The sequence below is a fragment of the Carcharhinus amblyrhynchos genome, unplaced genomic scaffold (assembly GCF_965287045.1).
Source record: "Carcharhinus amblyrhynchos unplaced genomic scaffold, sCarAmb.v2.hapA scaffold_704, whole genome shotgun sequence".
Taxonomy (NCBI): domain Eukaryota; kingdom Metazoa; phylum Chordata; class Chondrichthyes; order Carcharhiniformes; family Carcharhinidae; genus Carcharhinus; species Carcharhinus amblyrhynchos.
Window position 1 is genome coordinate 40,471 of NW_027650444.1, and position 16,146 is coordinate 56,616.

General features: G+C 46.6%; 1 protein-coding gene across 2 annotated transcripts in view; it reads right to left on the reverse strand.

Moving 5' to 3' along the window:
- Window positions 1-7,183: 7,183 nt before the first annotated feature.
- The window catches only part of akt1s1 (AKT1 substrate 1 (proline-rich)), a 32,709-nt gene continuing 23,746 nt past the window's right edge, over window positions 7,184-16,146 (reverse strand). For both annotated transcript variants that reach the window (XM_080184381.1, XM_080184382.1), the window contains exons 3-5: window positions 15,909-15,992; window positions 12,353-12,507; window positions 7,184-9,840 (exon numbers count right to left, since the gene is read on the reverse strand). In XM_080184381.1, coding sequence (XP_080040507.1) covers window positions 9,697-9,840; window positions 12,353-12,507; window positions 15,909-15,992 — 383 coding nt within the window. In that variant the 3' untranslated portion in view covers window positions 7,184-9,696. The remainder of the gene's footprint in view (window positions 9,841-12,352; window positions 12,508-15,908; window positions 15,993-16,146) is intronic.

The following is a 16,146-nucleotide window of genomic DNA, read 5'->3' on the forward strand; positions in this document are numbered from 1 at the left end:
TATATATGTATCTTCTAGTTATAAGCAGCAAAACACAACCTACGGTTGTATTATAGAAAAGATATTAAACTAGAAAGACGCAGAAAAGATTTACTCGGATGCTACTGGGACTTGATGGTTTGAGTTATAAGGAGAGGCTGGATAGACTCTGGAGTGTAGAAGGCTTAGGGGTGATCTTGTAGAGGTCTATAAAAATAATAAACGGCATAGATCAGCTCGATAGTCAACATCTTTTCCCAAAGGTAGGGGAGTCTAAAGCTAGAGGGCACAGGTTTAAGGTGAGAGGGGAGAGATACAATAGGATCCACAGAGGTAATTTTTTCACACAGAGGGCGGTGAGTGTCTGGAACAAGCTGCCAGAGGCAGTAGTATAGGCAGGTACAATTTTGTCTTTTAAAAAGCATTTAGACAGTTACATGGGTAAGATGGGTATAGAGGGATAGGGGCCAAATGTGGGCAATTGGGACTAGCTTAGGGTTTTAAAAAAATGGGATGGCATGGACAAGTTGGGCCGAAAAGGGCCTGTTTCCATGCTGTAAACCCCTATGACTCTAGACAATTGACAATCAGCTGGCTGGGAACTAAAATACCTCTTCAGTTCCTTGGGCAGGAACTGCTCTGATTTTTATCATTAACTGGTTACAAATTAAAGTTATGTAATCTGCTCGCAAGACTCAGGGTGGATTTAAGAGCTGGCTGCAAAGCAGATTAAGCAATGTAATCTCTAATCACAGTACACACCAAATAATCCTCTAATACCCCAGAATCTCCAGCCTTGAACCGGTTATCCGGTATCCCGTGGGAAAGGGTGGGTGCAGAGGCTCAGAGGAGCCTTTACAATCCTGATTACAATGCAGAGGGATTGAAAACGCCATTCGTTTGCACACGTAATTCTAGCGTGCAGCATGTGGAGGAGGCCATTCAGCCCATCAAGTCTGCCCAGGCCACAATCCCACTCAGGCCCTATTCCCGTAATCCCACAAATTTAACCTGCTAATCCCCCTAACACTAGGGTCAATTTAGCATGGCCAAACCTAACCAGCACATCTTTGGACTGTGGGAGGAAACCGGAGCACCCGGAGGGAATCCACGCAGACACAAGGAGACTATGCAAACTCCACACAGAGGGAGAGAGAGAAAATAAGAAAGAGAGAGAGAGTGAGAGAGAGAAAAAGAGAAAATAAGAGAGAGAAAATAAGAGGAGAAAATAAAAGAGAGAGGAAATAAAAAAGAGAGAAAATAAGAGAGAGGGTATAGAGAATAAGAGAGAGGGAGGGTGGGGAAGAGAGAATAAGAGAGAGGGAGAGATTGTGGAATGTAGAGTGCAGTGTGTGTGTATGTATATATATATATATATGAGAGAGAGAGAGAGAGAGAGAGAGTGGGAGTGCACCGTGTGTGCGTAGAGAGCGAGAGAGAGAGAATGTGGAGGTGAATCAACAGTTCATTACTCATCAATGCCATGAGGCCTCAACACCAGGCTGACTGGGGCTGTGCAGCCAGTGAAAGGATAAAAATCAAAACCTAATCATTTAATCCATTGACAATTGTTTAAATCATTGAATATTTTAAAATCATTTTGCAAAGTCTTGCATGCATCAGAATCCAAAAGCTCTAATTCCTACAGGCGATACTCAGCTCCAGGCAATTGCAAAACTTGTATTGTACGAGAGATTACACAGCAAGATTGATGCTTAAAGAAAAGGCCATCTTTTGCCCAGCGTATAGAGCTGAGAATAGAGAAGAGCAGAGTAAAATCCCAGTATTTTAAATGCCACATCTACTGCCACTTCAACATCCCAGTCTGAGCCATCCCCCAGCAGGTAGCCATTGTTCAGCGGAGAGCGCTCATTTTATTTACCCCAAGCTACAAAGCCAGTGCTGAGAAGGGAACGGGCAAACAATTATCCATTCCTTGCTTGCTCCAAAATCCAACTGAATCCAATTCATGGGTCCCACAAATAAGATCTAAGCTGACAAGACGAGGCATTGCATTCCATCTCGGGCTTGACCTTATCCAAAAAGGGAGGGCTCGTGCTTCAAGCCATAAGGCAATGGATTCCAGTACCCCTCAAGAAACCACTATAGTACAGGAAGAGTACCGACTGACAGAGCTGCCAACTTTTGGGGGAAGATGTTAAACCGATGCCCAGTCATCTCAGATGCCTTTGCAAAGATCCCACCACCATTATTTCCAAAAGTAAGAGAGCACTCTTGCCATCCTCCTCTCCCTGCACCCCACCCCACCCCCAAACCCCGGTTCCTGAATCACCATCATGAAAATGGATGGCCATTATTACTGTGTAGAGCAGAGTTCTGATGAAGGGTCATCTAGACTCAAAACATTGGCTCTTGTCTCTACCTACAGATGCTGTCAAGACCTTTCCAATATCTTCTGTTTTGGTTTCACTGCCATGCTGCTTGCTGCTTTGGGAGACCTGGCTGTGCTCAGATTGGCTGCCCAATTTCCTACAACATTCACTTCAATGATCGTAAAACACTGCAATAATGGAACGGGGAAGAGGAAGAAACGGACAGAACTCAGAAGACTAAGGAAATTTGGCATGTCAGCTATGACTCTCGCTAACTTTTACAGATGCACCATGGAAAGCATTCTTTCTGGTTGTATCACAGCTTGGTATGGGCTCCTGCTCTGCCTAACACTGCAAGGAACTACAAAAGGTCACGAACATAGCCCAATCCATCACACGAACCAGCCTCCCATCCATTGACTCTGTCTTCACTTCCCGCTGCCTCGGAAAAGCAGCCAGCATAATTAAGGACCCCACGCAGCCTGGACGTTCTCTCTTCCACCTTCTTCTGTTGGGAAAAAAGGTACAAAAATCTGATGTCATGTACCAACCAACTCAAGAACAGCTTCTTCCCTGCTCCCAGACTTTTGAATAGACTTACCTTGCATTAAGTTGATCTTTCTCTACACCCTAGCTATGACTGTAACATTATATTCTGCACTCTCTCTTTTCCTTCTCTATGAACGGTGTGCTTTGTACAACACACAAGAAAATACTTTTCACTGTATGTTAGTACGGGACAATAATAAATCAAATCAAAGGCAAATCACGACAGTTGTAATAATAATGACTTTATTCTTAGAAAAAAGAGAATAGTCATATCCTTTTGTCAGTTTCTCATCATTTTTTGTTCACGTTTCCAGCAGTGATTGTCTACAGGTTTTGTTAAAACATCCCAAAATGCGATAAGTTTACTTGAAGCCCTCGCAAGAGTGCAGGACTCCCATATAAAACAACACAGAGCACCGCAATCTCTCTCGTGCAATTCCCCACCACAAGACAGCAGGAACTGGAGTATCACCCGCCCCCATCAAAAGTTCATTCAACGTCTGTTCATTATTTTCTTTCTGGAAGAACAATGCTCATTTGAAGAACGCTGCCACTAAGTGGGGGTGGGTGGGGGAAGGCAGGGAATGGGTGCAGTGGCAGCGTGGCCAGAGACAAGAGCCTAGTTCTTGCCCAACAAGTGTAGTGTCCGACGTAGTAATGCCATCCTGAAAAGGTGCATCATTATTCCTTTCACTAAAGCCCTTCAAACATTGCTGGATTAGAGACAACACAAACATTGGTGGCTTGAAGAGCTTCACAAACTCACTCATCCTGCTTTCATATGCACAGTACAAGAGGAAAAAGAAATGTCCAGCGTAAGGTGAAACAAAGTGCTAGGAACGCAGGGACAGATCAGATAGCAACTGTAATACAGATGGATGCTCTGGGCTAACACGCCAGGTGTAGCAACGTCAATCCCAACAATATTTTAAAGACTTTAAACCTACAATAACAAGGAGATCACCAAAGCCTGTGGTTTTATGATTGAAGCCATCTTCAGTTTTCACTAAGGGTGGGTCTATCATACAATCCTATAGTACAGGAGGTGGCCATTTGGCCCATCGAGTCTGCACCAACCACAATCCACCCAGACTCTATCCCCATGCATTTACCCTACCTAATCCCCCTGACACCAAGGAACAATTTATCATGGCCAATCCACCGAACCCGCACATCTTTGAACTGGGGGAGGGAACTGGAGCACCTGGAGGAAACCCACACAGAAATGGGAAGAACGTGCAGACTCCGCAGACATGTGACCCAAACTGGGAATCAAACCTGGGTCCCTGGCACTGTGCGGCAGCAGTGCTAACCACTGTGCCAACTGCTTTGCAAGGATTCAAGAGTTGAGATTTGGACAATCCACTAACAAGTGTTTATCATCAAGAGATTAAAAATTGAATGCCTTTTCCCAACTGCTACCCTCAAGTGGTCACTCACCCAAGGTAGACTGAACAAGTCTACACCAAAGAGTCAACACCAAAGGCAAAAGGAGGGATGGAGCGAAAAGGAGGCATCACAGTTAAGTCTGACCTTTCATGGAAAAAATGTGTCAGAAGCTCAAATACTGGCAGTGCGGATTTTCTTTTGAAAGATAAAAGGTTCTTTGAATGCTACACTGTCAGAAAAATATCAGCAAGGATGCCGTGGGAACGGTAACAGATCCTGACGGACACTCAATGCTGCATCTTCTAAATTGCCACAGTAAGTGGAGGCAGATCAACCTCTTTCCAGTGCCTGGTTCATTCACTCCCCATCAGCGCATCCAGACCCTACCCCACTTAAACTTGAAGTTGTTCCCTTCCAACCTGGAGTATGTAGGGTGGACTTTCAGCCTTGTGAAGGTACAGTGGATGAAGCCAGCAAGCAGCTCCTCCTAGTCTTCCAAAAGCAAGGCAGGCTTCAACCAAAGGATCACCGGTCCCCGTTAGACGGCGGATACTGGAAGATCTGTGTGTGAAATGGAGGCAATTTTGGGTTTGGGGAGTAAAATGGGCATTGACACCAAGGCCAACTCTTTGGAAAGGGTTAATTTCTAATTGTAAACAAGCTTCAAATTCTACACCCTGCTAACAGAGTGCGTAGATTCACAACAGCACCCTGGCCAACAGCATTCAGGCTTCTTTCCAATATGCAACTTGGCCAGGCTCTGGCCCTTGGCTCAGCTTGCTGTCAATGGAACATACCAATGCTCAATTTTGGCTTTTAACCAAAGTTCGACCACCCAACTCCTCTTTCCCAATGCCCCAACCCATATCCAAGGTTAGTAACTATTGATGCACAGAAAAGTAACAACGATCCTTCAGAAACATCCAACACTCCCCCCACCCCTCCACATGGTTACAGGGTCTTCCCGACTCAAGCCCAGCTCCATCGTTCACATAGCTTATTCAATTCCACTTGAAGGAAAATACTTCTAATAAACGTAGTTATTAATTATGTAGGTCATCACTGCAAAACAGAGGCAAATATCCTCTCAATGACATTGCTCCCCCACCATGCGCCCGCAAGACATCAGGGTCTGGGGTCGCTGCAGTCAGTAACAGTGGGCATTGCCTCTCTCAGGCCATTAATATGCCAACTTGCATTCAACTGAACACAAAAGCAGCAGCACAAAGAATTATTTGCCCCAGGCATTCACACTGAGTGTCAATAGGCTGGGTGGAGCAGTGATGGACCCAACCTCTTTCAGAGCAGCGATGAGCTGCTCGACAAGTGAAGCCCTGACTTGTTCATTTCTTCAAGGACAATTCACAGCCCCATTGCCACGAATCCCCACATCCTCTCCCACCCTCTACCCATTAACCACTCTTCCTCAACGCCCTGTAACGTTTTCCTTTCTTTCAATGGCCATTATTACCGGATGGAGGAGCAGCAGCAGCAATGATCAAGCAAGAGAAGCACGCAATTAATTCATTCGAATGTTTCAGAATCATTCCCCCCCCCAAACCAAAACAAATTTTCCCATCCTGATGCAGTTAGTGTTAAGAATTAGGCTTTGAACCCAGTGTCACGAGATCTGGGACAGGACGTTCTGAGACTCAGGCTACCCTGGGCTGTCAGTCACAAGACATCAAGTAACTGATACTTCTCCAGCTGGTGACAGTGGCTGCTCAGATTACCAGTATAGCAGTGGCAGTGAGTCAACAAGCTTCCTTTGGCAAGCTGGAGGACAAATCTAAAGCGATGGGGGTGGGAGGCATCAAACTCTGGAGCAAAGCCCCCTGTCCCCTCTCTGGACAGCGAACTTGCTTTGCTCCACATCTGGTGCAGAGCTCCATCCTCAACGTAGTGTCAATCTAGCTCCTTTACAGAGGGGAGCATTCAATAACTATTAACTTCAAGGAATGCTGATAGAGGCTGGGAGTGATATTTTAGTGGCTGGATTCTTTGTCTACCAAGACATACAGCATAGCTGAAGTAATGCGGTGTAGATATTACCATGTCCGATTTCTACTGAGTAGTAGTTAGTCTGGTAATATAACTGCTGTAACCCATCACAACACCCCCATATGAAAAAGGGACTCCTATGTGCGATTGGTATGGGTTGCTCAACCTATGGGGTGGTGTGGGTGAATTAAAGGGGGTGCAAACCTAGGTATCTCAGGCAATAGCAAGTACAAGGGTTGGTATGTCACACTTTAGCAGCTAGAGACGGGCTACAAGAGGGGAAAGGTATGGGGTGATGCCTCGATATTCAAATAGGGAGGGGAGGATAAGGAAGCAGTGGTAAAGAGGTAGCTGTACTTGCTTGTTACTCCGAGGAGGCTATTATTATGGAGCTGAGAAGGTAGTCGCTCAAAAACACCATACTTGGGATGTTGTATTATATAGAAACTCAATCGCAAAACCCCTAACTCCTGCACTGATGGGTAGCGCCTACAGTTCAGCTGGGTCACCTCCAGGCCTTACACGAGGTTCTCAAGTTATTAACAGCATTCCTCAAAAAAAAGTCGAGTCAGCATCAAGCTCAGCTCCTCTTGGGGGAACAGTTACTTCTGGACAGTCTCCAGTTGCCATGAGTCCTCAAGGCTAGGAATTAGCATCAATCACCTACATGGTGGTGCTCATGCGTAACAGAGAATTACATCCAAGTTCAGCGTCTGGTCAGGGGGTGGGTATTCCACCTGCAAACAGCAGGGCGCAGTGTATTGTAGAACCCATTCCAACCTGTTTTCTGTCTGGCCGTGGAGGGTCCCATGGTTGTTGAGAGGAGGCAGTGAGGTGGAGGAGAGAAACAGGAGTGGGGAGCAGTCTCATTCACTGTGATTCCGACTGGGAGCGACTGATCTTTAGGCGAGTGTTTCTTTTTCCTCGCCCCCCCCACCCCCCAACTTTCAAACTGAAAGGGGCAAAAGTATGAAGTAAACCGAACTGATTGATTCGGGAACAGTTCAGGGATCACTGATGGGACTTGAGACAGACCCACCTCTTTGGCGATATCAGAGACACATATTATAATGGGTTCTTTTTAAGGGGAGTATTTAACGAGAGAGGGAGGGAAAGCAGGGGTCAGCATTCATCCTTCTCCCCAAGGCTGACTTAAAATGTTCCAACGTCTTTGAAACAACAGCTGAGATGCCCAGCTTCACAAAATCGGGAAACCCTGGGGCAGACGTTGATAGAATGAAAAGCAGACGGGATTCAGGGCAGGCAGGTGGCGAAGAGGGGAAACTGACTTCAAATCTCTGCGATTACACAAAACAAGACGACACTATGCCTGACTTTAGGGAGTTAATAGCTGGCTTGCTTTTGACCAGTTTCCCTGGCTACATGAGCCAGTACAAAGACAGCATTATAGCAATTCTGTAACGAAGGGGGGTGGGGGAAGATAAAGAAACAAACGCACACACACACATACACACACACACACATATTCACACAAAGCTTCCAAATCCTGAAACAAGCCATTGGGATCTATAAATGGGACGAAAGACCATTGTGTGCATTCGGGCAACAAACCAGCTGAAAAAAGGAGAATCTATTCAGACGCTTGCACGAATGTTTGCACTGCAAAGTCAGTCCTCAGCAAAACCCTTTCAGGGAAGGTGACAACTGTGACACAGAAGGAGGCCGAGGGGCCATTGCAGTGTTTGGTCGGAGGGGGGAAAATTCTAAAGTGAACACCAGGCAGCATTTGGTTCCTCAGGCAACGCAAGCAATAGGAGTATTTTAAAACGAGCGCAGGAGCCCTTGCCCTCGTGCTGCAGTTACTGAATCACGGCCACACTAAGCTTGGCACCAACCAGCAAACCCATTTTCGAGCAAACACACGGGTGAAAGAGTGGCACAGGGATGCAAAATATCTCAGCAAGATTTAAACAGCAAAAAAAAAGCAGCTACTGGTTAGGAGCCAGTGCCATTACAAAACCAGGGCTCACACGTGCCATTCATTGCAGCATTCTCACTTCGGAGTACACCAGCCCACCCCGATCACCAGCTTTAGGACAATGTGGCAGAGATTTTCCGGGTCCAGCAGCATGCAATCTCAACAGCTGCCATTACCCAGAGCATTACATCCACCCCCCTTTCCCCACGATGCCCAAGCTGTGCCACATGGTGGTTGGCACTAGGATGTAGTGCAGCGTAGCCCCAATGATTCAGGGGACAATGCCAACAGACTCATTTGACAGGGTCTGGGTTGACCAGGCCTTTTGCTGCAGCACCTACCCCCTATTTATTAAATCAGAAACTGTGCCAGGGGCCCAACTATCTGAACAAACAACATTTAAAAGAACTTGCAGGGTTTGCAATGCAAAGAATCTCAGCCAATCCGAGTATTCAGAACTTGCTAATGCGTCTCGGACAAAGCATTCCAAACTCAGCCTCTTAGCAAAATGACATGACATTCACACAGTTCATTGGATCATGCAGTTGTCTGCTTAAAAAATAAAGTCACACAAGATTAAAAAAAGAAAAAGGCCTAGCCAGCATGTAGGGCAGCGGCCAAGATGCCAGATTCAAACATTTCCTTTGGAAAATGATCACGGCCTTTTCTTTAAAAAAAAAGGTGGCACCAGGACTTGCCTGAGAAGCTGAAACTGTGAGGCCATTCTGCCCTTCAATGGAGCCACACAGGGTTGGGGAGGAGGGCTGGGGGGTAGGAGATGCACATTCACACCTCAAGCCAATTGGGTCAGAATTGCTGATGTAACCAGTCTTGAGGAAGACAGACTTTGGCAACACCAACTCGCATTTTCTGCTTCCGATTAGTTGGTTTGAGGGCTTTTTTTGGGGGTGGGGCGGGAGAAGAAGCGGGGAGATCTCAATATAATCCGTCACGCAGATTTTGTCACTACCTGTAACTTGACCCAAAAGAGCACAAGGCATTTTATCGAAATGGACAAGAGAAAGCGTCAAAATTCTGCTCTCGCGCCAGCCGAAATTTCTGGGTTCCACGCCAACAGTTCCATGCAGTTGGGACCCACCATCTTGTATCGGCCTCTTGTCTGAATATGAAGAGGAGGCTTGATTGGCTGGTTCAAAACACGGGGCATGCTGGAAAGGAGAAAGACATAACAAGGACAAGCTGGAACGTTAAAAGGGGATTCTTGGGAACTCTTGCATCACACAATATTTTAACCAGAAAAATATACTATAAAGTTTCATGTTTTCCTCATCTCCGTGAAAAGTTACTGAATCAACTCATGAGCCAGTCTTCTTGTCATATGAAACCTTAATGCTACATGAAGCGGCAGGGCCATGCGACAGCCCTGGACCAGTAATGACTTCTCTTGCGGGAAGGATCTCTGTAGTGTTTGTCTAGGGCGTAGGGGAGGAAAGGGCAAGGGAGGAGGGAGAGGGACAAAGGTGGTGGTTGGCATTGAAAAGTGCTCTAGAATTTCCGATAGGGCTTCTGGAAGTCGCCAGTGTTGAGTCGGGGGCGTGGCAGGTCGCCAAACATCTCCGTGCCGTCCGTCACGCTCATGGCCAAGGCTCTCATGCTGGCGGCAATCTTGTCCAAATCAGGTGAAGGTGACTGGAAGGAAAAGGGAGAGAGAGAGAGAGTGTCAGTCTGTGGGGAGCATGGCAGGTTGAGTCACCAGTAACACTGAAACAGCACAGCCAGGATCCAAGCAATCAAACCCCAGCCTCCCGACTCAAAACACAAATCACGCTTTCTTCCCGCAGAGCGTCTCCTGTACACTTGCTTGGTGATTTCATTTCAGATTTCTGGCTAACATCTCTCTTTTTTGGTCATGCTAAATTGTCCCGTAGTGTCAGGAGGACCCTCAGGGGTGACACGATGACACAATGGTCAGCATTGCTGCCTCGCAGTGCTAGGGTTTGATTCTGGACCTGGGGGATTGTGTGGAGTTTGCACATTTTTCCCATGTCTGCGTGGGTTTCCTCTGGGAGTCCGGTTTCCTCCCACAGTCCAAAGATGTGCGGGTTAGGTGCATTGGCTATGCTAAGGGGTGGCACAATGGCTAGCACTGCTGCCTCACAGTGCCAGGGACCGAGGTTTGATTCCGGCCTTGGAGGATGATGTGGAGTTTGCATGTTCTCCCCATGTCTGCATGGGTTTCCTCCCACAGTCCAAAAGGTGTGCGGGTTGTGTTGATTGGCATGCTAAATTGTCCCTTAGCGCAGGGTTAATGTGGTGTCATGGGGCAGGGTCCAAACTTTAAGCAAATGTTGCTTGATCACCATTCTGTCAAACACCTTGGGTTTTTTTAAACCACATTAAAACAAACTGTAGAAATGCAAAATTTATTGTTTCAAAGTTCATTTATTTATTAGTGCCACAAGTAGGCTTACATTAACACGGGAATGAAGTTACTGTGAAAAACCCCTAGTTGCCATACTCAGGCGCCTGTTTGGGTACACGGAGGGAGAATTTAGCATGGCCAATGCACCTAACCAGCACATATTTTGAACTGTGGGAGGAAACCGGAGCACCCAGAAGAAACCCATGCAGACACGGGGAGAATGTGCAGATTCTGCACAGACAATAACCAAAGCTGAGAATTGAACACCACCCCTGTAGTTGTAGTCGAGAAGGGTGACATTACTGTCCCCTCTAACAATAACTACTACTGATTCTGCTGATTGCCAGGGTAATTGTGAAAAGCAGTGCTCGGGACATTCACATTGACAAATCCTTGGCTCAAGCAGTCTGTGTGAACTTTGTTATGTTAAATCAACAACAACTTGCCAGATGGTTGGAGATAATGTTTGGCCGTTGATAGAGGGGGGCGGGGGTACAGAGGGAGTGGCTCTAGTTAAACAGAGACCGGGATAAATCTGCAAGGTCATCATTGCAGCTGGCAGACTCAGCTTAACTGAACAGCAACTCCCACCCATTGACTCTGTCTACACTTCCCGCTGCCACCGCAAAGCAGCCAAGATAATTAAGGACCCCACACACCCCGAATATTCTCTCTTCCATCTTCTTCTGTCAGGATAAAGATACAAATGTCTGAGGTCACGTATCAACCGACTCAAGAACAGCTTCTTCCTGTTGCCATCAGACTTTTGAATGGACTTACCTCGCATTAAGTTGATCTCTCTCCACACCCTAGATACAACTGTAACATTATATTCTGCACCCTCTCCTTTCTTCCCCTCCTATGTACTCTATGAACCGTATGCTTTCTTTGTATAGCGTGCAAAAAAGCAATACTTTTCACTGTATGCTAATATGTGACAATAATAAATCAACTCAAAATCAACCACAGGAATTCCAGACCTTTGCCAGAAGTGATCTTTCCGCCAGTTGGGGGAAAAAAGTTACAAAGCTGGCCTGGAGCCAAGGTTCAACCACTTCTACTAGTATGGTTGTGTGTCATCACTCAAAGGGCGACAGGGAAGCAGAGGTGCTTCCCCACTCACTCCTGGGACGTGGGAGTAACTTCACTGCAGCGTGAATGCAAGCCTACTTGTGACTAATAATGCCCAGCCCTAGTTTGATACGGACGGATGGGGCTCGTTAGGCCACTTCAGGAGAAAGTCAAGAGTCACACTGGCGTGGAACAGGTATCACAGACCGTGATTAGACAAGGATGGCAGATTCCCTACCCATGAGGATGCAGTATTAAAACCCCAACTTGGTTAGCCAGGTTGACATTGACAAGATCATCAACTGTTTTTTAAATTCTACATTTTATCAATTATGTTCATTTTTTTAAAAGTATTTTTTAAGTCAATGTTTTTTTTAACGTTTATTTTCTTGTGTCACAAGTAGGCTTACGTTAACACTGTGATGAAGTTACTGTGAAAATCCCCGAGTCGCCACACTCTGGTTCCTGTTTGGGTACACTGAGGGAGAATTTAGCACAGCCCCTTTGGGGCTAAAGGGATCGAGGGATTATGGAGGGAAAGGGGGATCAGGATATCAAACTTGATGATTAATGCACCTAACCAGCACATCTTTCCGACTACCATTGTGGGAACTGAGCTCAATCTCTGGAGTACTCATTCAGCCACATAACCACTAAACCACTGTGCTCCAAGCACACAACGATGAGTCTGAAGAGAATGCAGCTTACCCGTTCTTCGTTGTCCCCATCAGCAAGCTTCTTTGGTTTCAGATCCTTGAATCCCCAAATAGGGACGGACACAGGGAGGGACTTGGCATACTGGTGACACCTGGCCTGGGGTAACGTTTGTGGACGGACAGGAAGTTCCTCGCTCAAACTTCCATCTGTAGGGCACAGACAGAAGACAGAAAAAAACATAACCAGGCAGCCACAGCCAATTCATGTTGGAACATTGTGAAGAATCATACAATGGCTACAGCGCAGAAGGGGGCCATTTGGCCCACCAACAATTCCACTCTCCCCATAACCCCACATATTTACCCCGCTATTCCCTTTAACCTATGCATCCCAGGACACTAAGGAGCAATTTAGTATGGCCAATCAACCCAACCCACACATCTGTGGGAGGAAACCGGAGCACCTGAAAGAAACCCACGCAGACATGGGGAGAATGTACAAACTCCACACAGACAGAAACCCAAGCCAGGAATCGAACCTGGGTACCTGGAGCTGTGAGGCAACAGTGCTAACCATTGTGCTGTGGCGCTCAGCTGGAACTCAAAAGCACCTCACAGTTAATGTGATAACCAGGACTTCTCCAACTGTCAGCCGTGATTCCCAGGTGGGTCGCGAGATGAAACAGGAGGGTTCTGAGCTCCAAGGCAGCAATGGCTGCTGTGAAACATCGACTGAATGCTAACAGCTTTAAAGACCCTTAAAATCGTCATTTATTTTTAAAACTAGTAGCGTGACCCATCTGATTGACCTTTGAGGTTTGATTACTGCTCAAAAAAAAAACCAGTGGAAAGTTAGGTGCTTTCTATTAAAAAGCTGACGCTTAAGTACCTCTCCATTGGAGCAGTGTTGGGCCATTCGGCCCATCATTGCTTGCTCTGCCATTCAAATAGATCATGGCTGATCATCTACCTCTGTACCCCATTCCGCCTCCTCCTCCCCCCACCCCTCTTTCCCCTGATGTCATTAGTATCGGACATTCAGCCCACCGAGTCTGCTCTGCCATTCAAAACAGATCATGGTCAATCATCTACCTCGACCCCATTTCCCTTGATGTCATTAGTATCCAGGATATATCGATTCTGTCTTGTGCATGCTTAATGACTGAGCTTCCATAGCCTTGAGGTCGAGAATTCTCAAGGTCCTCATTGAGCAAATGCCCCCTCATCTCAGGCTTAAAGTAGCCTGTCCGTTACTCAGACTGCGTCTCCTGGTTCCAAGAATCATCAGCCAGGGGAAGTGTCCTGTCCACATCGCCTCTTGTGAGTCCTGTAAGAATCCTGCAAGTTTCAATGAGATCACCTCTCACTGTTCAAAACTCTGCAGAATGCAGACTTCAGTGTCCTCAATCTCCCCTCGTACAACAATCCTGCCATCCCAGGAATCGGTCTGGTGACCCTCCGCTGCACTCCCTCATAGGATCCCTATGGTGCAGAAGGAGGCCATTCAGCCCATCGAGATTGTACCAACCACAATCCTACCCAGACCCTATTCCCATAACCCCATATATTTACCTTGCTAATCCCCCGATGTAGAGATGCCGGCGTTGGACTGGAGTAAACACAGTAAGAAGTCTCACAACTCCATGTTCAAGTCCAACCAGTTTATTTGATAGTAATCCCACAAACTTTCAGAAATGGTGTTCCCGAAAGCTTGTGGGATTACTATCAAATAAACTGGTTGGACTTAAACCTGGTGTTGTGAGACTTATTACTGTGTGAATCCCCCTGACACCATGGGGGCAATTTAACACGGTCAATCAACATAACCCGCAAATCTTTGTACTATGGGAAGAAACCCACACAGACATGGGGAGAACGTGCAAACTCCACACAGACAGTGACCCAAGGCCAGAATTGAATCTGGGTCTCTAGTGCTGTGAGGCAACAGTCCTAATCACTGTGTCACCCTCAGTGACAAATATATCGCTTCTTGGATAAGGAGACAAAAACCATACACAACACACCAAGCAGTGTCTCCCAAGGTTCTATACAATTGCAGCAAGACATCTTCACTCCTGCAAGCTAGTCCCCTTGGCCAAAGTACCATTTCCTGTCCTAATTGCTTGCTGCACTTGTGCTAACTTTTAGTGACTCATGAACAAGGACACTCAGCTCCTTTTGGACTTCCCAACCCCTCAAGTTTAAGAGGTACAACATCTCTGTTTTCTAACAAAGTGGATAACTTCACATTATATTTAATCTGCCAGGTTCTTGCCCACTCACTTGGCCTGTCCAGATTCCCTTGTAGCCTCCTCACATAGATCATTGAACCTACAGCGTAGAAGGAGGCCATTCAGCCCATCAAACCTGCACTGACAATAATCCTACCCAGGTACTGTCCTATCCCCATAACACCACAAATTTACCCTCCCAATCCCCCTGAAATTAAGGGCAATTTAGCATGGCCAATCAACCAAATCTGCACATCTTTGACTGTGCAAGAAACTGGAGCACCCAGAGGAAACCCACACAGACTTGGGGAGAATGTTCAAACTCCACACAGGCAGTGACCCAAAACCAGAATTGAACCCAGGTCCCTGGCACAGAGGCAGCAGTGCTAACCACCGTGCCGCAGGACCCTTCTAGTCCAATGACAATACTACCACATCCCATAAATCATTTATAAAAGATCGTGAGTGGTCCACAAGTCTCCCCGCACCCCCGGCCCCACTATCCTTAGCCTCTCTGTCAGCCCGCAATCACAGCAACTTAAGCCTCAATGTGAGGTCACAGATTGGGAAGCACAACACTGACCAATATTGGTCATTTACCCACTGACCACTTCAAGTATAGTCTGCCATCCAGCCTGTAGATGGCCCCAAACCAGTCAACACACTGCTGCCAGCACAATGCCACCTTATTTCTTCTCAACAAAATGGGAATCCACTCCAACTGAAGACTGTGGCACAGAACTATGGAACCCCTACGCAAGGGATATGGGGCTGGGGGATGAGGAATGGGGCAGAGATAGATGATCAGCTATGATCAGTTTGAATGGCAGAGCAGACATGATAGGCCGAATGGCCCACTCCTGCTCCTATAGAGAAGGGGGACAGCGAAGGTTCCACACACTTTTCAGGTTGGATTAATTAAACCCAACTCCACCTGAATCCATCCTACAAATTGCACTCAGATTAAAAATCAGCAAAATGCAAGACATCCAAGAGAAGCGAGCACCATTGTTCAAATCAACATTTCTGTATTACAAGACCACAGACCACAAGAAGTAGGCCAGTCGGCCCATTAAATCTGCTCCACCATTCAATGAGACCATGCCTGACCTCAACTCCACTTTCCTTCCTTATCCCCGTAACCCTCAATCCCACAAGTGTGACTACATTTCAAAATGTCCTTGTTGTTCCAAAAAGGTTTTACCGCCAGTAGTCAGGAAAGGTGAAAGCCTTTGTTTTCCCCTCCACCACACTAGTAACGCAAGGGATTAATATTCCGCCAGTGAAAAGTAGCACTATCATAAATTGCCATTCAAGAATAAACTCTCAATCTGTTTCCACCTCTGCTGGGCAGTGGTCCAGACCCTGTGGACTTACCATCTGTGCTCTCTCCATCCAGGTCAGACTCAAAGAAGGGCTCACAGTCCTGACTGGTCGATTCCTCATCCATTGTGAACATGGCTGGAAGGGGCAAAGGGAGAGATAAAAGACATTCTTTTATTGTAGAGGCTGGTGAATCCCACCAGAGAATTGGGAAGTGGGGCAATGATGGGGTTAGGGTTGTACAGGAGGAATGCAACAAAGTAAAAGAAAGACATTAATAAACCTGTAGAAT